Here is a 23,840-nt window from a genome sequence, read left to right on the forward strand (position 1 = left end):
TACAACTACTACTACAACTAACTACACTACTACTTTTACTACTACTACTACTACTACAACAACAACTACTACTACTAATTACACTACTTCTACTACACTACTTCTACTACTACTACTACTACTAATTTTTGACGTAAGCCTTTCCATCAACTCTCCATTGTGATTGTACTTGCATTCTCAAAAGGAATTCGGTGCGTTGTAGACAAATTTCCTTAGTAAATGCGAAAAGTCCGTATTATTCTTTAATCCTATAGCGCCCCGTTTATAAACTTGATTGTTTTTCAATAGTTGGATTAATCGCAACTTTTATATGGCACGCCCAAAACATAAACATAGTTTCGGTTTGCTTGGGCATACCGAGGTCCTTTTACACTCTTATTCCGATAAGTTGTTGGTCGTAATTCTCGCTCATTAATAGCGGGTTTTGAATTCTTAATCAGTTATTTGTCATAAATTATCGGGAATTTGAACCGGACGAACAATTTCAACTATGTCGTTGCCCACAGTCAAGCAATTCCGTTGCTGTCCCGATCCACCAACATTCATTTATTATGTAAGTAAAAACAAACAAACACACAAAAAAACAACTTTGTTTTCATATCGCGCAATGTATGCATGTCACTTACATGTACATGTATATTATCAGCGCCCCTTCATTGGTAATAAGGAACGTAGTATAATGAATTTCCTTTTCGTACACCCTTTTATGATACATCCATGCCCCCACCACAGGACTTACATAAAGACATGCACACACACACCCTCACCCTCCGACATGAACAAACGCGCACATGCACCCAAATACAACACATAGGTCCAAATTTTAAAATTGTGAGAAAGATATTGAATCCAGAGGGAGATCGTCTTTTTTAAGGAGTTGAAAAAAAGTGACTTGGATGTTGCTTTGAATTGAAAAAATGTTTTACTATTTTTAATGTTGAGAGTCAAAAGGGGCCTAAGCTTTTGATCCTAGCAGAATCCTCTTCGGAGGCAAAATGACCATTTTTAATGTTACATGCGATTGAAGTCCATTCTGTTGAAGGCCTACCCCAATAAATCTAATTGAATAAAGAATTCGATTATTTTTTGACAGGCTTATTAAATAGCCTACTTCTGTTGCCTGGTTGGGTAATTATAAATTTGGGAGTTAGTTTCGAGCTTCATGTATAAGAGATTTTAGGGGATGGATGAGTGCCTTTATGCAATTCTGATACAAAACTCCACGTATTTATCAACTTGAATAAAGGTAATACATTGTGATCGAGTGCCGCGCTTAGTCTCTTATCATGACAATTGGTAAGCAAACGAACTGTCTTTTGTTGTGAAACATACACTGTAAAAACTGTGGTGTTAAAAATGACACCAATTGGTGTCCATAGAGGATCACACCCTGAGGTGTTAAAATAACACCTTAGAGATTGAACATAACACCAAAGAGTGTAAATGTAACAACCATAGGTGTTGCAATAACACCTATAGGTGTAAAACTAACACCAACAATTTAACACCGGTGTAAAATAACTGGTGTGGTCCTCTATGTACACCGGTTAACACCACAGTCTTTGCTGTGTACACTTTTGATAAATTGGATTTAAAAGTATAATCGTCAAATGATATTACAATATCTAGGATGTGGGAATTGTGTACAATGACAATTTTATTGTGATGCAATATGCTGCGGGGTAAAATATCCGTAAGTCTATCCAGTACTGCATTTTAAAAATTTTACGATCTATGTGTTTTCAGCAACTAAAATGTCACTTAGATTTGTTTTCCTTTTGGGGATGGAAAAATATTATTATATACTTTGCTCAGTCGAGATTAAGTGTTAGTTTATTTTATTTCATTTGAGCCAATCTTTTAAGCTAAACAATTCTGACCTAACTGTGGAGATCAATTTAGGTACATTGGAATGAGAAAATAAATCAAAAGTGTCGTCTGCAAACAAAAACGACTTGAAATATTTGATTAGTAGATGATATGATTTACATATCAAAAGAAGCATCGATATCAATATTCATGTGAGTGGATTCGACACCATCGATCACTATTTACTGTTTAGATTCGATAAATAACGAGAAAACCACTACAGTGGATTACCAAGTGCACAAACAAGTGTACACCTACAGTAATTACCAATAATGCATATAGCATTTCCATTTATTCCAAAGCAGGATAAAAGAGCATTGTAGATTAATGCCTTGCTCACGGGCATAGGTGCCGTGACCAGGGATCGAACCACGGACTTTCCACACTCTAAAAAATGAAGTGCTAATTCAGCTCTTAAAGAGCGTGTATAGTGACTGCACTTCGGAGTGCTGATTTTTCTCGTTCAAATTTGAACTAGACAAATCAGCACTCCGAAGTGCAGTCACTATACACGCTCTTTAAGAGCTGAATTAGCACTTCATTTTTTAGAGTGCATGTATAGCCCGGCGCTTTAGACCACTCGGTCACGACGCCATTATAAGTCGAATTTTGTATAAAGAATGAAGTAATCGATTAGGACAAATATTCTACAACAAAAATAAAACTATAATTATTTAGAAATGAAATCGATGAAGCTCGGTATACTAAGAGAAGTAAAAAAAATCTTTACAAATACCAAATTGGTCATTAATGAGAATTCTGAATTTAGAAAGCAAACAAGTTTTGCATTGGATTTGATACCGCAGGCCTGAAGTCATAGGCTTATAATTTTCAATGTTATTCACTTAATTTTTTGGTTTTAATTAAACACTACTTACTGAACCTGTACCGATCCTTTAAAAGGACATGCGCCCGAAAGCTACGAGAAAACAATTCTATGGTACTTTCGTCTTTTAACTATTACATCTATATTCGTTTTTTTTTTCAATTTTCCTTGTTTCAATAATGTTTCCAGAATATAAATGATCTTTCTGTTTTTCATGTCCAGTAGCGGATCAAGACCCCCAAATTAAGCGGCAAATCATTATCCAAAAGTTTCTTACAAGCAAAAGGATCGAAGGTCACCGCATTTGCGGCTTTCTCGTCGTCCTTCTTGGACTAGCCCCATAAGATCATTCGTTTAACACCATTCTCTCTGACGCAAAGCGGTCCCAAAAGATTACAAACATTTTCATGCCCATGCACCCCCCAAAAAAGCGCGAAAATCAAATTTTTGACCTTTTAAATCTTGTTTGAAAGAAGATATAATTTTTAACAGTAGTCTTCAATGCTTTTCCCCAATGGTTTTTCTTGCCTTACTTTTTCCAAAATGATAACGAAATAGTCGAACATCATATACATTAATGTCTCTGAAGAGCAACATTAATGAATCTCATGTTACAAAACCGAAATTAAACATTGATGATGTCTCTTGGCTTATCATCGAATTTCAATCTTCCCCCTTTTCACATTTTTTTTTACAGCAATCAATTACCTGTCGTTGAGTATCTTCTGGCCAAGGGAGCCGACGTCAACATCAAAGCAGGAAACAACAGAAACGGAAATATCACTCCACTACACCTAGCATCTGAGCATGGATTTATTACCATAGTAGAAGCCCTTGTTAATTCACGTCAAGCTGCAGTAGACCTGGTCGACAGGGCCAATGAAACAGCGCTGAGAAAAGCCTCGACGAAAGGACATGCCGAGATTGCGACACTCCTTATCTCAAAAGGTGCCGACGTTCACAAAACCTGCTGTTGCGGCTGGACGCCATTGCATGCAGCGTGTAAATTTGGTCATTTTGACACTGCAGAAGTTCTCGTTACCAATGGGTCAGATTTGAATTGCAAATCGAAGGATGAAGCTACACCTATCCTCATCGCTGCAACGTATGGCCATACTGAAATAGTTAAATTTCTTGAGTCAAAGGGGGCCGATTTTAAAATTTGGAACCACGAGGGGTGGACACCTTTGCACCACGCGGCCAAGGCAAGTCATTTGGACATAGTGCAATACCTCATCGAAAAGGGCGATGACGTAAATAAAACCACTCATCACGGCCAAACGCCATTACATGCCGCAGCGAATGGGGTCTACGGATGCAAGATAGTGGAATATTTGGTAAGTCGCGGCGCAGAACTTGACAAACTCGACAAGAGAGGATTCACACCACTCCATCAAGCCGCATGGGAAGGCCAGTTTGACACCGTCCAGTATCTTATATCTAAAGGAGCAGACGTAAACAGAAGGGAAAATGAAGTAGGGAGATCCCCTCTCCGCTTTGCTACCTGTAATAGCAGTTTAGATATTGTAAAACATCTAGTGAGTAATGGTGCAAATATCGAAGAACAAGACAAGCTCGGATGTACTCCGCTTCATCATGCCGCTCATCACGGGAATCTTGAGTTCATTCAGTTTCTGATTGCACAAGGAGCTGATCGAAACAAATGTGACAATAATGGCGACTCTCCTATCATTGCAGCTGTAGCTGCGGGCCACTTGGACACTATAAGATACCTAATCCGTAGCGGGGCAAGAGTGGACCATAGCAATAAGAATGATGAGACTGCCTTGCACCGTGCTGTATCAAAGGGACGCGTGGACATCGTTCGTTTTCTGCTCTCTACCGGTATGCAGATTGACAAAAAACAACATGAGGGTTTGACTGCTCTTCACTCTGCAGTATATCAAGGCAATGTTCAGATTGTCAAAGTGCTGGTGAACGAGGGAGCGAACACTGAGACAGTAAACAAATCTGGATGGGCGCCATTGCATCATGCATCGCAACAGGGGCATCTTGTTATCGTGAAATATCTTGTTGATGAAATCGGGACAGACGTTGACACACTGAATAAAGATGATCTGACAGCACTACACATCGCAAGTTATAGCGGTCGTGTAGATATTGTAAGATTTTTAACAACCCAAAGTGCGGATGTGAACAGCTGCACAAGAGATGGTTGTACTCCTCTTCATTACGTAGCCGAAACGGGACATCTAGCCATTATGAGATACCTCGTAGGTAAGGGAAGTGACCTTGAGAGGAACTGCGACAAAGGATGGACCCCGCTCCACTACGCCGCATGGAAGGGTCGCCTGAACATCGTAAATTTTATTCTCAGTCAACCGGAGCATGTAAGAACTTGATTTAAAATGTTTCATTTTCTCTACATTTTAATTTCCACAATGCAACCTTTGGTTTTTATTTTAATGATGACCTTATTTTCATTAACTTATGTGGCATAGTACCTATCTTCGTCTAATGGATTTTCGTGGCGTTATGTTCAAACAAACTGGCTATTCATCAATGAATGGAACAAGACAACACAACCCTTGTCTACCTGACGTGCGGGAGCCGGATACATACGTTGCACATACTACTTTACATCCGGACTTTTCGCATTTTCTAGGAGGAAAGCTTTCGACAACGCACCAATTCCTTTGCAAATCAAATCAAATCAAAATGGAGAGCTGAGGGGCTTTGTCGAAAAATGATGGATGTGGACTGCATCAGAATCTCTTGAATCTAACCAAGGACATATTTGCAATCGTTCTACAATCGTTCTGATCTGCTGTCCCAGTCCACCAACTTTCGACAAAAGCCTCTCAGCTCGCCACTGAGATTTTAATTGCATTTCCAAAGGAATCGATGCGTTGTAGAGAGTTTCACCGTAGTAAAAGCGAAAACTCCCTAATACCCATTCTCGACTTAATTCATTTAGCAGTTTGCGTTCTTCAGTACGTTCCTGTTCTGTATCGTTAGCTCTCAATGAAATGTTTGGGGCGGGCATGATTTAAAATTGATAGAATAGAATTGATAGAACGGGGCAACTTGCTGGCCCGGCTGTGCTCAACAAATGCAATTTCATCATGTATTTCCAATGCTAACTACAAAGTCAATGTGAGTCAATCATAATCCATTGTCCATAAATCCAGCAATGGTAAATCTTTAATTTCGAAGTTGTCATTTGCTTCGTTTCCAGCTCCTAAAAAAATACACATCTAATGGAATGTAATGTTAAGTATGCCATATAATTTTAGGTTCCATATCGTATCTTTTTTTTGTTTGTTAATTAGAGGATTGAATTATTAAACTGGCCAGGAAAGGATGGCTCCACATCACTTCATCTTGCTGCTGGGTCTGGTCACTTATCGACGGTAGAAACTCTGATAAACCACGGAGCTGACTTGAAAAACCAACTGAACAACGGTCAGACAAGCCTTCATCTAGCTGCTCAGCACCTGGATAGTCACAAGAAATCCAAGTATGTGGATTTTCTTTTTTAATTCAAATCATTTACCATTATAGATGCTCAGATAGGATCGTAAAATATGCTCTAAAGTTGATCACGATCATGGCGGTCAATAGATCCCATCTTGAACTATCTAGACCACAATTTGCGGTAGTGATATAGCTATATAACCGTATATGCACAAAACCGGAGACAAAACCACCGTTAGAGTAGAGTAATGGTCGGGTGTATAGTGGTCATTCTTGATGATTCCTGACCCGGATGTACAGTCATCATGGTCATGGGACATCTTACAGATGTTGTGGATCGTCACCGTATGTAGTCCAACGTAGAACAAACAAGAATCATTCTCAGTACTTATATCCGAACACGACTAAGTGGTTAACTTTATTGCTACTCACAGGCACCAGAGCAAGATTAGTGAGCGACAGTAGAGTATCGATCATGACTGTTATAATGTCGAAAACAATCTAGTCGATTGGATAACGCACCTGACTGGTAAAGCAGGGATCGGCGGTTCGAACCTTGTCGACTCTTCTTTTAACTCTCTCATCATGTCATATATTTTGTTAATATTTCATTTTATAATTACTGAAACGCATTAGTATTAATTTCTAGTATTCTTAAAGTTTTGATGTATAATTTTTATAATTATATTGTAATGGATTTATTGTATAATTACAATTATGTTTCAAATAGTTTGTACAAATTGTTTATAGAATGTGATTGTGTATTTTGATTTGAGAGAATATAAAAAAACATCCTTAAAAAAAATAATGGCAATAAGGACCGGCGTACCCGCACTAGATCGTGAAACTGCCGTAGTACCTAACTAATATTGCCTTCAGGTGTCTTACCAAGTAACTCCTTGGTTTCACGTAATGATCCGAGGCGGTCAATTACATTATTTTAAGAAACCGTTTTGATCTGTTTACGAATGAATCACTGAAGATGGTTCTTCTTCGCTGTACTTCAGATTACAACAGTTCTGTTTCGATCTAGCACGACTGCGCTGAAGGACTACTGCGGTTTAGAGCTGTAAAATTGTCACTTAATATTCATAAACCATCATGTCAGACGCTAATGCTTATAAAAATATATTCGACAAGGGATGCAATCAGCCGTTATTGACCGATCGACCCTGTCCCAGAGCAAGTTATGAAATGCTTTGCTACACATTTTAAGAAGCTAGTGTATTATTTTATTAATGGTATTAGCTCTTGTTAGCCGGTGACATTTCCTGAAAAATATTCATTTTCCCACGCTGCAAACATTTTATAGAATCAAATAATGCCCTGCGTTTATTTACAATTTTAGTTCCGTACAATTCCAAAGCAGCTACATCTAGTTTCATCATAAAAAATAAGGGGATGTACATGTACACTTCTCTTTTAGGAAATACTAGTATTCTCTTTTCATGTTTTGACATGCTGACAATTTTTGCCAAAACGTGGTAATTTATCTTAATGCAGCTCAAAAGAAAACACGCAAGGAAATAATTCCAAAGCTAAGAAAGTACTTGAGCTCCTGCTGATGAAGGGATCTGATGTAAACGTGAAAGATGAGCATGGAAAGGCTGCAAAGGACTACGTCAAAGACCAGGCCACAAGACAGTTGATCTGCAGGTTCGTACTGAGTAGGCTATCATGAAGCAGTTCTATTCCGAACAGATTAAAGTGGGGTTGATGGCACACTTTCATCAATAAAACCAGTTGCACCAGAACGTTCTGGTAAAACGCTGTGAAGGGGTTCGAGGCGAGCTATTGTTGATACACAATTGTCTGTGATCCAGCTTTCACTTTGTCTGGTCAAAACCTTCTAGGGCCACTATTAGATATATGGCAAATTTCTGAGGGGCTCAAAAGCTGATAAAAATTAAAAAAAATAACCAACATGAGGACTGGGATGTGAACAACATATTTGGCGTCTATATTATTGTAATTCCCCTAAGTGCTTTTTTATTTTCAAGATTCGGTAAAATCATGTGAAACGAGGTATAGATATAGGGGGTTCATTGGGGACCTGCTGAAGAAATTACTGTCATATTCGTTATCATTATTATTATCGTTTATCGTGTAACATGTATAATCTTTAAGTTTGTTAGATATTGTAACTTTTATCTTCGATTTTATTATCCGAATTACAAAGGCAATCATGTTCATTTCTGCTTGTTTATTTTTGTTTCAATCATTTTGTAGCTATGGTGCTGACACTAAGAGTGAACACACCATTCCGAAAAAGAGAATATCATATAAGGACCAGCATAGCTTTGAGAAGATGCTGACGAAGTTAGCCGACCATATCTCCGATGGGAGCATACGGCTCCTTGGTGAGGCCTTGGGGTTTCATGAGGTACAGATTGAACGATTCAAGGAGACTAACCGGAAAGGCGCCAGCGTAACGGCAGAAGGGACACGACAAATGCTTCAAGAGTGGTTCTTCAAGTCGTCTAAAGACGATAGAGTACTGAAGTTGGAAAAAGCATTGGTAAATGCTAATCTGCATCAGCTTGTAGAAACGCATCTACGCGAGTGATCTTTTCTGAAAAATGTTTGGTTTACAACCTAATAGGGATTGAGGGCACTATTGTTGGTGGGTTGTTTCAGTTTAAAGCGCTTTATTGCAGAATAAAAAAAACCCAGTGAACATGAACGCGTTGAATAGGCACAATATTTTTCCCCTGATCCCCCTAAAATGATTATAGAATTAATGCATACCACAAAAATTAGACCCATAATCATCGATGATCTATCATAGCTTAATCATAAGAAGAATTGACAATAACATCCAAGAAACACAACGACGTCACACCAATCCTCAAAGAACTCCGCTGGCTACCCATCGAATCACGAATTCGCTTCAAAGGCCTTCTAAATAACATTTAACGATGTCCACGGTCTTGCCCCTCAATATATTTCTGAACTCATTTCTCCATACACTAAGATCATCAACCCGGCAATTTCTTTAAGGACTGTACCTGTATAGACAAAGACGCATGGCAAAAGATCCTTCACTTACTAACAGTGCCCTTTGGAATTCTTTCCCAGTACTCTCCGATCGCAAAATAATTTTGGCTTTTCCAATCCCAACTTGAAAGATATATTGTTTCAAAGAAGTGTTTATTTAGATAATTCCTTATCCTTTAGCCATATGTAGTTGGTTAATATTGATGCTGTTTATGTGTAATATTACTATTCTAATCCATATAATGAATAATTTTATTTCTGTAAAGTGCATTGTGTGTCCTAACAGGTCTGAAATGCTCTTTATGTGAACACTGTCTAATATTGTCATTATCATTATTATTATTATTACAATTATTATTATTATCATCATCATTATCATTGTAAAGCTTAGAATCCAATTTTTTAACCTGATGTAACTCAACTCGTTCATCATTCACGCATGATTGAGTAAAACGGTTTGAAGAAAATAGACCAAAAGTATTAAACTTGGAGGGCAGTCTGAACTTCAAAAAGAAAATCAATTTTAGCTCTTTAATTTTGAAACCTTAATCTCTAGGTTATACGCAGTTAACATGACGTCCATAAATGGATATAACCCTGAATTACTTAATGAACTCTACAGGAGTTGTTAAAAAATTTAAATAGCCGTAATCAATTTATTAAAAGATTAAATATAAAAAAAACTTTGTTGTTTAAGATGTTAATCATTTATTTAAACTGTTAAGTTCATATATAGGTCTGGTACAAAAAAGTTTACAATTTCAAACAGCGTTTGTACCGTGTAGAATGGTCAAGGAATATCAAAGTTCTGCTTTTTTGAGAGAAAAAATGCTTGCATTTCAATAATTTCATTAAACAATTTTCATGGATTTACCATGCACCGTTACTAGATATCGCACGTTTAACCGAGGACTTTATAACATCCCAGCCATGGCGTAATTTCCTTCAGCAAGAAATTCGTCCACGTTGTGCTGCACTCGACCCAGGTGAGGTAAGTGGTACCTGGCAGGAATTTATTCCTTGAAATGCCACCGCGCTGTAAAAGGCTGCGGGGCTAAAGCCAGGGTAATGATATCCAATGAAGCGCATAGGGACGCATTTGGCAGTGATATGCGCTATATAAGCATGTTGGTATTATTATTATTATGAACATGTCATAATGCACTCTAAAAAACGAAGAGCTAATTTAGCTTAAAGAGTGTATATAGTGACTGGACTTCAGAGTGCTGATTTTCTCGTTCATATTTGAACTAAACAAATCATTTTTCGAATTAAACACTTCAAAGACGAGTTTGATAAAAAGTTTGGAGATTATTTGAAATGATGTATTATCACTATCAGAAGACGCTCTGAGCCTCATGTGCGTAATTATTGATATTTCATCCTATGTAGAAATCTTAAAATGTATTGCCTAGTTTACAGTGATAGCTATTAATCTACTAATTTTCATATTAAGGTTTATTTCAAATAATTTACGTTGTACAAATGCTAATATAGTGAGTGGTATATTAATAAAGCAATTTCAAATTTTGTGTCGCTAAATAAAAAAAGTTTACACTTTTAAATGCTTCTGTAAAATAATATTACGTAATGTCCTAAAGCTTTTTAAAAAAATAATAAATTGGTTTAGCTCTGTTTAAGTGAATGACGATATAATTATCGAGAAATCTTTCCGCTTGAGTGAGCACCACTTACTTTTAAAGTGTTAGTGAAAAATAATTTGCGTAGAACATGAGAAAAGATATATAAATAAGAATAGATCTCATCATGAAGAACGCATGGAATTGGACAAAACTCGACATCTAGCGCGACTGTTCCCCCACCAACCCACCCACGCACATCCAACTAGACCATTTCGATTAAATCTGCTTTACATGCAGAACAACATTTTTACTGTGCTGCTAAAACATTAGTGTTGAGAGGGAAGGAAGAGGTTTATGACTTCGAAGTTTCTAATATTTCTGAGGTCCACCTAAATCGCTAATGACTTATATTATATATGAATGAATTCATGATGTTTGATTATTATTCTCAAAGGTACAGTGCAAAATAGTTCAATTAAATGAACATGAAAATGTTTAAGACATGATAACATTACTAACGATTTGGACAGAAAAAGAGCACGAGATTGATGGATAAAAAAGGAGCTAAGAGAGAGAGTGTGTGCGAGGAAGAAAGCGAGGGGGTGGGGCGGGCTATAGGGCCTAGTCGAAAGAAAGGAAGTGAGAGAAAATAATGAGAGCGGAGAGAACTAGACGTTGATTCTCAGCAAGGCAATATTTCATTGAAAAAAATAATGCAAAAACAAACAATTAGCGTTATTTTTTTCTGATTAAGCGCTCATAATACACTAACCCTTGTCAAACATGTCAAAATACGTCCATTCCCCAATTAGCTAGGTCGCTTAAATCTTAAATTTTGCGTTGTCTTCTTGCGAAAAAAACCTTTTATATTTGTGGTTTCATTTTTCGTGTTTTCTGTTTTGTATGTTTTGGGGGCAGTAGTATTTTACGAGATTTTACCATGCCATCGGAGCGACTAGTCTCCCCTACAGGAAAGATCACAATGCCCAACCGTACGTGTGTTCCACGGTGTGTTCACAGTGTGGGACACAAAGTGAAATCACCTTCACTGTTAAATTTGAGCATTTCAACAGTGTGAATCACATTTTCGCATCGTCGACTGTGTGAACACACTATGAGCAGTTACGTACATATTGCATATGCCGAAGCGACTGCACAGTGTGAAAATATATGTTCACACAGTCCACTATGTGAACACACTGTGTGATAGCAGGGTCGATCAGAAATCAAACTCTATAAAATGATACACCCAATTTATCATGGTGCATAGAGCTGAATTTAATTCTATAAGCGTCTATGAACACAGACTAATCAATATTTCTGATACGCAACAGTGACTTCACAGAATGGCGTCACCGATTTAGTGAAAGCGGTCTCAAGAATACACGAAGGTAATAGAGAACATTATGTAATACCCTATACACAGCCCGCACGGAGACGGAGAAGTACATGTAGGCTGTATTCGTCCAGCTTCCTTGACTTATAAGAGGCATATGTGTACTCATTATACCTGGTAAGTGACCTTATTATTGATTTGAATAACATGTAATGAACTTACTCTATGTTATCATGATGGAATGGCATATCTTTAAAAAAATGTACTAGAAAGGATATAAACGATAATAGCTTCTTCTTCCAGTCTGGTACAGTCCGCCACTGGCGTATTATCAAAGAGCCTAGAGAAGCTACAAGTAAAACTTCTGATTTGAAGCCGGATTAAATATGCTGCAAAGCACAACAATGTATTTTGTGCATCGTCACCGCTTTCTAGCTATTTTGCTTACGAAAAACTCAAATTAGCGGGTCTCGAAAATCATGAAAATAGGCGTTGTAAATGATCGCTCTGTGTCAGGGGTACTTATAAGTTTGAAAGATGGATTATCTTTCTTGAATTCCATACTACGGAGTATATTTTTATTTTGGACGGAGCCTTAATTGCAATCGAAAATTATGATAGTACATTCCAAATTTAAACTTGTACCATCCAAATTTAAGAGACGCCTTAGCAAGAGCCTTGCGTGCACATTTGACTCTACGGTGTGAGTAAAAAAAAATATTGATACCTTATGGATCCCAAATTTCATTGAAAAAAACGTCAAGAACACATAATAATGTATGGCCGGAAAGAGTATCTTGTCCCAAATAATGTGTTCATGCCTAGATACGTATTCTTTGCACTGATGTAACTTGTGATTTGCGCAAAAGACGTGAAGGAAGGCAAGACTGCAATTAATGATTCCAGATGCCAATGATGCCATAATCCATTATGCCGATTAAGGGAAGCATTAAAACTCATTTCTATAAACACCTTTTTCAATAATTGATCATAGGATTATTTAGTATCAATTCTCAAGTTAGATTCATTGGAAAGGAGTTTAATTGCAAATATGTTTACATGTAGGATTGTGACATCAATGGCATCTGGATTTATTCATGCAGTCATGCATGCCTTACTTTGGCGCAAATCGAACTTTACATCATGCACAGTAAACATAAAAAAAATAAAAATACATCCTATTTATTCAAGCGTTATTACATACCACATAAATATGGTATCAATTTTTGGGAAGAAGAAACCCCTTCAAGCCACATATATATAATCATGTCTTCATTACATAATTGTTCCTTAAATTGAGTATTTGTTAGGTGTCATTTTTTTATTAATCGCCTGGTATAACAACAAGAGGACTTTGTTATATATCTCTTAGTAGGTGAGCTGACTCTCTTCACGTTCAACATGGATGCACCTCCCGTGTACACACCATTGCAACAACCACCTCAAAGTGCCGCCTACCCACCTCCGGGGTCATATCCCCAAGGTCAACCAGGATACCCACAAGGTCAACCGGGATACCCACAAGGTCAACCGGGATACCCGCAAGGTCAACCGGGATACACACAAGGTCAACCGGGATACCCACAAGGTCAAGTGGCATATCCACAAGGTCAAGTGGCATACCCACAAGGCCAAGCAGTAGCGTATCCGCAAGGTCAACCGGTAGCATACCCTCAAGGTCAACCAGGGGTAGTATATTCACCCGGTCAGCAAGTCGTGATTACTCAAGGGGTGCCCGCAACGCACGTTTATCATGTAAGAACATTTACAATGTATTTGAAATTTGACGTTCCTCAGGGATTTGAGATAGGACCTATATTTTCAAAAGACTTGAGTCTTGATGTATTGTTTTCTTGTAAAACATCAATATCTGTCTATGAATTGGATTTTGATTTAAAATGCTAATTATTGCACACTAAGTGCACTTATTTCGAACATCGTTTGAAATGTATTTTATCATTTACTGTATGAATATTCATTAGGTGGGATGATGATGTCACATTCCCACTTTCCCTTTTCTTATGTTATTACATGAAATCATAATTGTTTCATTTGTTCATACATGTGTGAATGATTTGTCTATAATACGATGAAATAAGATGTGGCGATAAGTGTACATAATCAGTCGTCAATCCAATTGTTTAAGTTCATGGTAGAAAATATTTGAACAAACCTTCTTTTATATAATAAAATGCAAAAGAACAAATAGGGATATGACATAATCCAACTTAATGAATATTCATAAAGACATGCGTAGAACTGTTTCAACGAAATTATGCAAATCTTTAAAGTTCAATAACTTCGTTCCGGGTTTGATCAAATTTTCAGCATTTTGCTCTGTGAATTTTACTCTATTCATTGAGATATAAATATCTCCAACCTGAACCATTCCTTAAATTCAATATATCCATATTGCACCATTGATATGTTATCCAGGTTAGATTCCCCTTTAGCTACATTTTATCTTGTAATCACAACTTGCTTTCAACCTTGTGACACCTATAGACTGGTAGCCAGGGGTGTTGCGCGGACACTGCCGAACACTTCAACGGGAAAGCCGGACTGGTCACCGGAGTGATTCATCTAATCGCGGCTGTCTTATCTATCATACTCGGTGGGGTTGCATACACTTTTCCTGTGATCCAAATCGGATATGGAATCTGGTCTGCTATCCTCGTAAGTCCAAACCCTTTCAGTTCATATTCAAAATTTATTTATTTTATTTGATGGGGCTGTCACTATAAGAAAAAGTAAGCTTTTTTATTCACTGCAACGCTGGATAGAGAAAAAACACGATATCCAAATAAAGCATGTTAAACTTTATTTTTCAGAGTGCACATAAATCTTGAACCTTGTATTTGGGCTAACTATACTGCTTTAATTGAAAATAAAAGAAATCTTATCGTTCTAAAAAAAGAGCTTATTCCCGCAAGGAATGTTAGTAAATTCAGGGGTTCTCATTTATCCTTACTAAAATATGTAAGCCTCTGATGGGTTGATACACAATTTGCAAGTGATTTTAGGACTTGTATTTAGCCAGGCCCTGATGTAAAAAAACAATACGAGTGTTGAGGAAGGAAAGTAAACTTACTTTAACTCTTTCTTTTAATAATTCTTATCCAGTTCATAATCCCCACCGGACTTCTTGGAGTTGTGAGCAGGAACAAGCAGTCATGTGTTGTAAGTATACAGAATGCACTTAAAAAATCATTATACAGCTCTAGAAAAAACTTTTTCTTATAAAAAGTGCATTTCAAAAACTTTGTAATATAGAGTGCACTTTAAAAAAATTGTTAAACAGAGTGCACATGAAAACTTTGTTATAAAGAGTGCACTTGGAAAACTTTTTTTTATAAAGAGCGCACTTGAATAAATTTGTTATGAAGAGTGCCCTCGAAAAACTACATTACAATTAAAGATTGACTTTAAAAAAACTTTGCTATACAGAGTGCACTTGAAGAACTAAATTATTTACAGCGGAAAAAATAGTGCGGCATGTACAAAAGTTAGTTTTTCATTGAACGCATAAAACAAGCTTTATTCTAGAGAGTGCACATGAAAAACTTTTTTAATACAAAGTGCACTTGATTTTTGTTTGTTCCCCTCAGGTGATATCTTCTATCTTTTCCATTCTAATTTAGTGACGTCATTCTTAATTCATTTATTCTATTGTGACATCATTTCATTGTAACATGGCGTCATTTTCATTTCAGATCATCGCATACATGGTCATGTCCATTCTGTGTTGTTGGACAGCACTTGGGATGCTTGTTTACGAGATCGTCTTGTCGGCTGTTCTGTCGTATTACCAGCATTGCTACTTTAGTTTCACCGGTTTCGACTCCTCCTACATTTGCAAAAATGAAAATTCAGTGGTAAGTTGGTATTGAATTGCGACTATGAACATTCAGTCGTCAGTTTGGTTTCGACTCAACATAATTATGACTGCGCTATGAATATTCAGTGGTAAGATGGTTTCGACTCTGCGTACATACATTGAATATTAAGTGGTAAGTTGGTTCGACTCCTTCTACATTTGAAAATATGAATATTCAGTGCAAAGTTTAGTTGGTTTCGACTCCACCTACATTTGAAATTATGAATATAAAGTGGTAAGTCCTAACCTGTTAACAAATGGGTAGGGGAAGGCGGGGTAAGTTGTGACAGTTTTTTGCTTTTTGCATGTTAGAATTGATATGATTAATAATCTTGTCGAAATAAGTACCTTGCCTTGAAATTTAATTCTTCTGAAATATTTTCCACCTACATATAACTTTCTATCCCCACACTGAAAGTCATCGTGACCTTTGAAAAAACGATGTCAAATGGCTCAACTTGCCCCATATATGGGGTAAGTTTGAGCCACCTTCTAGGGTAAGTTGAGCCACAAAAACTATGTACAAAATGTATGAGGGGAGAACTAGCATGTCATTTTTTGCTTTAAAGTCGTTTCACTTGCTAATTCTCTATAAATACTAACATCCTTTAAATGGAAAAGAGCAGTCATGTAAATTTGCTCCTTTCAGCAAGCATTTCAATCGATTTTTATGTTTTTTTTTTTTACCACACCCTGAGGTGTTATAATTACACCAAATAGTATAAACTTAAATACAAAAGGTGTTGTAATAACACCTATAGGTGTAAAACTAACACCACCAAATTAACACCGGTGTAAAATAACTGGTGTAGTCCTCTATGTACACCGGTTAACACCACAGTTTTTGATGTGAATAATCTACGAAACCAATTTCTTGTTTTAGAATACTCATTATGTACGTCTACAATATACCGCTTTATTTTTCCCCTTATTCCTATTTCCTTTCTATAGGGTTCCGTTATTGTCCATGCCTTCCTAGCTTTCTTGGCTCTGATCGAGGTGATTAATTCCATTGTGAGTGCTGCCTTCTGCTGTGGGGGGCATCCCTGCTGCTGTGGCAAGCCTTCTGCCCCCACTACTACCACGGTAAGACATACTAATCAATATGCCTAAATCGAGATATGATTGAAGATGGGGGCTGGCTTAAAGTGCAATATATATATATTTTTTATCAAGGGTTACACTGAAAACGCGAGAGGCGTTTAAAAAGTAGTTAGTGTTACGATACTGCAACAAATGAAGAAGATTTGAAATTTAATTTTCCCTTTTTTTATTACAGCAAATTGATCATGTACTTAAACAAAATAAAACCAAATAATCTTACATTAATCTCTTGAAGTGTCTGATGTACAATCCAGGGTTATAGTTCACTGTTATGCTAGTCCAATATATATTTCAGGTAGGCTGGGAAGATTCCTTATTAAAGGTAAATGCTAGTTTTGGTAACGATATCAAAATGAGTTCATACAGAATCCAATGAAATGACCACTAAAGTGTCTGTTTGTATAAATAAAACGCATGTGCCAAAGGATTCTGGAAGAAATTGTGTAATTGCTGAGAAATCAGCAAATAAGCACGGGATTCGGGTAGGGCGTCGGGCCCGACGCCCTAAGCAATAATTATACATTGTCCCACGTGCGCTTATCTGTGTTGGGGAGTTTCGGTGTGAACATTTTTCAGGGTAGATTTCAAGATTTCACAAAGTCCAGTTAATGTAACTGTACCAGATCTAGATCCTCGATGATATACTGGCAATTAAGCCTTGTTTTACAGACATTCTCATGAAATCAGTGTTAACTGCAACTACTGGAATTTCTCTTTAATGATGGCGATGATGAAACTGATGTTGAAGTACGATGAATAATAAGAGTCACTGTAACGAGTTGAAGTGTCCGTGAAGACGATGTTGATGATGATTAACAGTCAATTTCAGCAATCCATGGGTTGAAGAGTGTTCATTAAACAGATTGATGATCTCGATGAGAACTGAGAATTCCTCTCTCAAAATAACTGCAAACATTTCATTGCGGGTGTGCAAATAATTCCACAGAAGATAATTATTCCAGGTGGAAATAAACTCCCTTTAGTCTTGCTGGGTATAAAGTCTGGCGTGAAACTCTTAGCTCTGATCTGATCTGGTGAAGTGATCTGGTATGACATGATGTGATGATATCCTTGTAGAAACTGCAGCTTATATATGCACAATTCAACTATTCTAGATCATTCTAGTATTAGATCATTCTAGTATTCACTATACTAGAGGCTTCTAGCATTTACTATCATGGAAGCCTTTGGTATTGTCTTTTAAAAGAACATTCTCCTTTCAGGAACAGTCAAATTCCAGAAGACTCTTGAATGACCTCAGTGAAATCAACACATAGCTAATTCTATTGTTTGGCAGTCTCTATTCACAAATAACAATAAAACTCATTGGCCTTTAAATAGGCAAGGCCTGCATAATAAAAAGCTTTTACAAAGACATTCTGGAATGTTTATCATTCTTGGCTCTCCTTAAAGAGGAAATAACTAATAGATGAATGTAATTGCTTTTACAATTCTTCTTATATATAACATTACACAAAAACGACGGGGATCCTTGCACCCCTGATTGGCGAAAAAAAGAAGGGATGGAAGGGGAACAGACAAGATAAAGATGATCAAGACAGTCTTCTTAAAAAAATGCGAGGATTACTGTTCCGAAAATAGTCGGTGACGGGTTGCCATAAGAAACGAAAGGAAGAGGAAGAAGAGTTAGAATTGCATATCTTCCGCGTATTTCAAGAAGGTTTGGCTTGTAAATACGAGAACGTCACGAACTAAACAAATCTCCATTTATTGGATAATGAATCAAAGCAAATCAATTAGTGAATTCAGTTCCACTCCTTGACCGTGTAATATCACAACATTCTACTTTATTGGAAAGGGGGCGGGGGATTCGATTACCTGCTACTGTATGGGGAACACTTTTCCCCCTAATATCGTTATGGAACGGAGTTCAGTAAATAACATGCATGACGTAATGTAGCCATAGTGAAATTTCAAATACAAAAAATCTGAGCTTTGATGAATTCATGAAGTGCGATGTCTACTGAGCATGCAGGCTTAGGAGACATGTGATGTTCTGAGTGATCAACAAAACATGATGGAGAAAAAATATAGAAGCATGAAGGAGTGTGCCAATATGAATAAATATTTAGTCTGGTATAGACGTCAGACATGTTTATGGTTTTTCTTCGGCGGAATATGTGTAAGAAAAGTTTTGGTTTGTGTTTGATAGGTTAGTAATGAACTCTTAGCATGAAGGGTTCATAGAGAGGCATATGTTTGTCCTCTTGTCCTTTAAAGGTTGCCTAAAAGCAGGGGCGGATTGAAGCGGGGGGCACATGTTCAGGGGCGGATCCAGCCTTCGCCAATAGGGGGGGGGCCGGAATTTTTTTCAGCCATATTTCCCCGATCGACCTCTCGAATATGATTTTTGCCGGGATTTTTTTGTTTCTTTGAAGGGGTAGTCCTAATGGTCACTTTTTAGCTTTATTCTTATGAAACATAAATGTATAATACCATAACCCTTATTTATATAGTGCGAGCGCGAAGCGCGAGCTAAATTTTTTGGAAAACTTTTTCCTAAAATTTTGAACATTCTGGGAAATGTTTGTCTTCCTGAAAAAAAAGATGTGTATGCAAGTTAATAATTACTACGAACGTAAAGAGTGAGCAGAAATGAAGTGATGGAAAAGGTACTGTTAAATCAGATACTAGCTTGGAATTAGCCATGAAGACGTTACACATTTTTAAAAATGAAATAATGCGAGCGCGAAGCGCGAGCCGAAATTTTTTACCTAAGGAATGGAAATTCTTAGCACTTTTTGTTTAACAGAATAGGTATATAATTAAACATGCGAGCACGAAGCGTGAGCAAAAGATTTCGAGATTTAGACCTACTGAACAAGACAGTACTCAATTAGTTTTCTAAATCATGAAAAGGATAAGTGGGGATCTTCCTTACATTAATAATGCGAGCGCAGAGCGCGAGCAGAAAATTTTTGTACACGTTTTGAACTGCTCGAAATTGTACCTGTTATGGACTGCTTGCAATTAGCCATGAAGACGTTACATATTTCAACATTCAAATATTGCGAGCGCGAAGCGCGAGCTGAAAAATTTTGACCTTTTTTACCTGAATAATGGAAATGCTAAGCACTTTTTGTAATCTTGGAAGGACTCTAAGTATATAAACTAAACCTTATTGATGCGAGCACGAAGCGCGAGCGGAAAAATTCTGGACACTATTCATGTTTGTAAATCATGAAAATCATAAGTTATTTATCCGCAAGCAGACATTTTTTATATTGTGATCTGAAACTGGATAATGATTTAAATAGAGAACAATCTGGGTATCTGAATTATCGTGTGCTTTAGATTTCGACCTAGAATTTGGGTATTCTTAGTACCTTTCTTATCATGAAAATCAATAAAGCGAGCGCAAAGCGCGAGCTAAAATTATCTGATATTCCGATCTTACAAAGTGTCAATTTAAGCTCTGTATTGCAAACAATTTGTGGGAAAATTGTGAATCGTGATGGATGACAGTTAAAAAAGAGCTGATGTATTTTATTATTATCACTTTGAGTTTTTACATAGGACCGGGACATTCTATAAGGGCATTATGTCATCGTAAGAAAATGATGACTATCTTCCTATTTCTCTAATTCCTAAGCATGAGAGCGCGAAATCTGTTAATATTAGGGCCTGAAAAATGGACATTTAAAGCATCTTTGTAATTATGCATAAAATGCACGATATCTATCAATGCAAGCGAAAATCGCGAACCGAAATTTTTGATAAACTGTCAACAAAGTAGTTTGATTTAGAATTAATATTGGGATATACATAACTCACTAATCAAAATGCTAGCATGCAGTGCTAGCTGATACGTTTTGACAATCTGACCTGAATAGGGAACTTTTTGACTAGAACTTTATGGAATACAGGAAAATAATCGGTACCTTACAAACCGGGCTTACAAATCAAATTTGGCGAGCGCGCAGCGCAAGCAGAAAATGAAAATATTCAGACCATAACACAGACATTTTTACAGAGCACTTTTTTAAAATCAATTTCTAAATCAAACAAAATAATGAAAGTTCAATTTCCTAGCTGAAATATATTTTGTATATTGACTTCAAAGTTTGATATTTCAAGCTCCATATTGAGCAAGATATGCAAATCCCCGAAAGACAATAAGAGCGCGAAGCGCGAGCGAAAATTTTATATCCTAACAAATAGATTTTTCAAAAAATCATTTTCAAAGTCTTCCCCTCATGTTATTTTATTCAATCATGTTCCTCCTCTTATGTTTGCCTTTCTTCTTTTCTCCTCTCTTTTCCCTTCCCTTTCTTTTTTCCTTTCTTTTTCCCTATTTTTTCCTTTTTTTTGTTCCGCCAATAGGGGGGGGGGGGGCCGGGCCCCTCGGGCCCCCCTGGATCCGCCTATGCATGTTCCAGAGGAACAATTTGACAAGAAAAAGTTTGCAAACAAGAAATAACGATATTTCTTTTCCACGAAAAACTTTGACAAGCAAAAAAATAAATAAATAAAAAGATATTCAAGTTCAAGGGGGAGGGGGACACAATTCCCTTTAAACGGCATTTTGGCATTTACAAGTTTTAATTGTGCATCTCACGGGGGGGGGGGCACGGGCCGGCTTTGCCCCCCTTCCCTGTATCCGCCAGTGTCTATAAAATGTTCTAAGTAACCTTGAACAACCAATTTTAGGTTCTTTTATTCATCGAACCATAAACATTCTTTAGGGAACTCTTTTCCCGAGGGTTCCTAATACGAGACAAAAGGGTTCCAGTTTGCACCTGTGTTTAAAGAGTGCAAAGGTTTTATCGTGATATCTTATAAATGGATAGTTTCAGGAAATTAGAACATTGGTATTAAACGCACCTGTGCCCCATCTTACAAATAGTTGCGATTGATCCGATCAGTCACACCTATGGAAAGCCAGCAACGTCAACATCTAAAATGCATGTTTGTTCAAATTATTTTCTACATAATGATGTATACTCATACTTTTATTGCGTTCATAAAAATTCAGTGTGTTTCTCTTTTTTTATGAAGGACATCGTGCAAATTTCCTGTTTAGAAAATATGGCATGGATGGATTTCCATACAGTTGAGATTGATCGGATCAATCGTAACTCTTTGAAAGTCGGGGCCCAGATTTGAACAATTTTTTCTTTCTTCTCTTTAATAGGTCCAGTACAGCCAGACTGCAGCACAGCCAATGACGGTGACGGCTCAAAAATACGCTCCAGGTCCTGGCGCAGATGGACAGTAGACACCGTTAATATGACGCCAGAGGTTTGTTTCATAAAGCTGTCTGTAAGTTAAGAGCGACTTTAAGAACGACTGGTGATCCTTTCTTGTGGTAAATGGTATATCCATTGGCGACGGTTTAGCGCGTAAGAAAGGATCACCAGTCGTTCGTAAAGTCGCTCTTAACTTACGAACAGCTTTTTGAAACGGCCCCCAGATAAAATAAGTAATCAACAGCTTCATTCATACTATTGAAAAAAAAGCCATGTTGGTGTGCTTTGTTGGGCGGTTGACACCGGACACTTTAAGAGTCAGATAGTCAGGATAAACGAACTTCGATTAAACAGACCAAAATTATATATCTTTTATCCATGTAAATATGTATTATATCAATATCACTTATATAATCCAAAAGCTTCGCATGTTTGTGCCTTTATTAATGGAAATAATTCAATGTACATGTTTTGTTAAATTCTGAGCTCCGTAGTTTAAGAAATCGTTGCATTATTTGAACAGTCCTCTTTCTTCCATATTACCTTGGCATTCTAAAAGTGTTTGAAGCACAACTTAGAAAAACAAATGATAACAAAACGTAGGAGGCTTGCCTTTAACAATGCTTGAGCCTTTATTATAGTTCATTGTTCATGTTTTGTTAAATTCTGAGCTCCGTAGTTTAAGAAATTGTTGCATTAATTGAACAATCCTCTTTCTTCCATATGAGCTTGGCATTCTAAAAACGTTTGAAGCACAAGAAAAAAAAATAAGTATAACAAAACAAGCACCATACCTCTACACAGCAAAAAACGTGGTGTTAACCGGTGTACATAGAAGACCACACCAGCTATTTTACTCCGGTGTTAAATTGACAGTGTTAGTTTAACACCTATATCTGCTAAACACCTTTGGTTGTGGTTTTTTGCACTCTGTGGTGTTATGTTCAATCTCTGGGTTGTAATTTTAACACCTCATTATGTGGTCCTCAATAGACACCAACTGGTGTCAGTTTTAATACCACAGTTTTTACAGTGCAATTAATCATAGATGGTGACCGAGATTAATGGGTTTCTTATATAAATATTTATTCCGAAATTGATTTCCATAAAAAGTAAATAAAAAGCACAGACATGAATCTCAATTTGGAGATAGTTTTGTCAGATGTATACTTCAATTAATTTATTGATTTAGTTTTAATGAGTCTCTTTTCAGTTGTGTCATATAAAATACTTGTTTAAATTGAGGACACTTTTTACGGGTCTTGACAATTATTTGCTTTCACTGTTTACACAATTTTAATAAGATATCGAAATAGGAGCAACGCTGTAGAATGAGTTTGGTAAATGAGGAAATTGTGTCTTTGTTTTATGTGAAAATATATAGTTACTTGTTCTTGAAAGGTCTAAGTTTAATATTTCAGAAATTTGAGGCTGTTTGACTCCTATTTTCCGTTTTCTCTGATTTACGCCTTGTAAATACTGCACTTATATCTATATATGGTTGTCTTATGTATGATTCACATTAATATGAAATGAAATCTCAGATCATAATAAATTTTAACTTTTGTCGAATGGCCAGGGGTGGAATATTCGTTTTCCT

The 23,840-nt window shown here is 36.9% G+C and overlaps 2 protein-coding genes across 3 annotated transcripts in view; both read left to right on the forward strand.

The window, feature by feature from the left end:
- The window catches only part of LOC121426577 (ankyrin-3-like), a 14,227-nt gene extending 4,107 nt beyond the window's left edge, over nt 1-10,120 (forward strand). Inside the window, exons 2-5 of the mRNA XM_041622929.1 lie at nt 3,393-5,046; nt 5,989-6,176; nt 7,637-7,789; nt 8,363-10,120. Coding sequence (XP_041478863.1) covers nt 3,393-5,046; nt 5,989-6,176; nt 7,637-7,789; nt 8,363-8,699 — 2,332 coding nt within the window. The 3' untranslated portion in view covers nt 8,700-10,120. The remainder of the gene's footprint in view (nt 1-3,392; nt 5,047-5,988; nt 6,177-7,636; nt 7,790-8,362) is intronic.
- Nucleotides 10,121-12,121: 2,001 nt separating this feature from the next.
- On the forward strand, nt 12,122-22,369 carry LOC121426851 (calcium-binding protein P-like). 2 transcript variants are annotated; one of them, XM_041623250.1, is made up of 7 exons: nt 12,122-12,226; nt 13,422-13,804; nt 14,555-14,725; nt 15,173-15,229; nt 15,763-15,924; nt 16,878-17,012; nt 22,186-22,369. In XM_041623250.1, the coding sequence occupies exons 2-7, from the start codon at nt 13,451-13,453 to the stop codon at nt 22,267-22,269; spliced, it is 963 nt and encodes a 320-aa protein (XP_041479184.1). In that variant the 5' UTR covers nt 12,122-12,226; nt 13,422-13,450; the 3' UTR covers nt 22,270-22,369. The 2 variants fall into 2 exon arrangements, with proteins under 2 accessions (XP_041479184.1, XP_041479185.1); XM_041623251.1 differs by having other exon boundaries at nt 12,128-12,226; nt 13,425-13,804.
- Nucleotides 22,370-23,840: the final 1,471 nt, after the last annotated feature.

This window comes from Lytechinus variegatus, chromosome 13 (assembly GCF_018143015.1).
Source record: "Lytechinus variegatus isolate NC3 chromosome 13, Lvar_3.0, whole genome shotgun sequence".
In the NCBI taxonomy this organism is placed as follows: domain Eukaryota; kingdom Metazoa; phylum Echinodermata; class Echinoidea; order Temnopleuroida; family Toxopneustidae; genus Lytechinus; species Lytechinus variegatus.

What these genes read in the sequence shown, in the direction of transcription:
- LOC121426851 (XM_041623250.1), top strand. Translation starts at nt 13,451, where the DNA reads ATGGATGCACCTCCCGTGTACACACCATTGCAACAACCACCTCAAAGT. An exon ending in CCGCAACGCACGTTTATCAT is followed by an intron (nt 13,805 to 14,554) that starts GTAAGAACATTT and finishes TGACACCTATAG; the next exon opens with ACTGGTAGCCAGGGGTGTTG. An exon ending in GCAAAAATGAAAATTCAGTG is followed by an intron (nt 15,925 to 16,877) that starts GTAAGTTGGTAT and finishes TCCTTTCTATAG; the next exon opens with GGTTCCGTTATTGTCCATGC.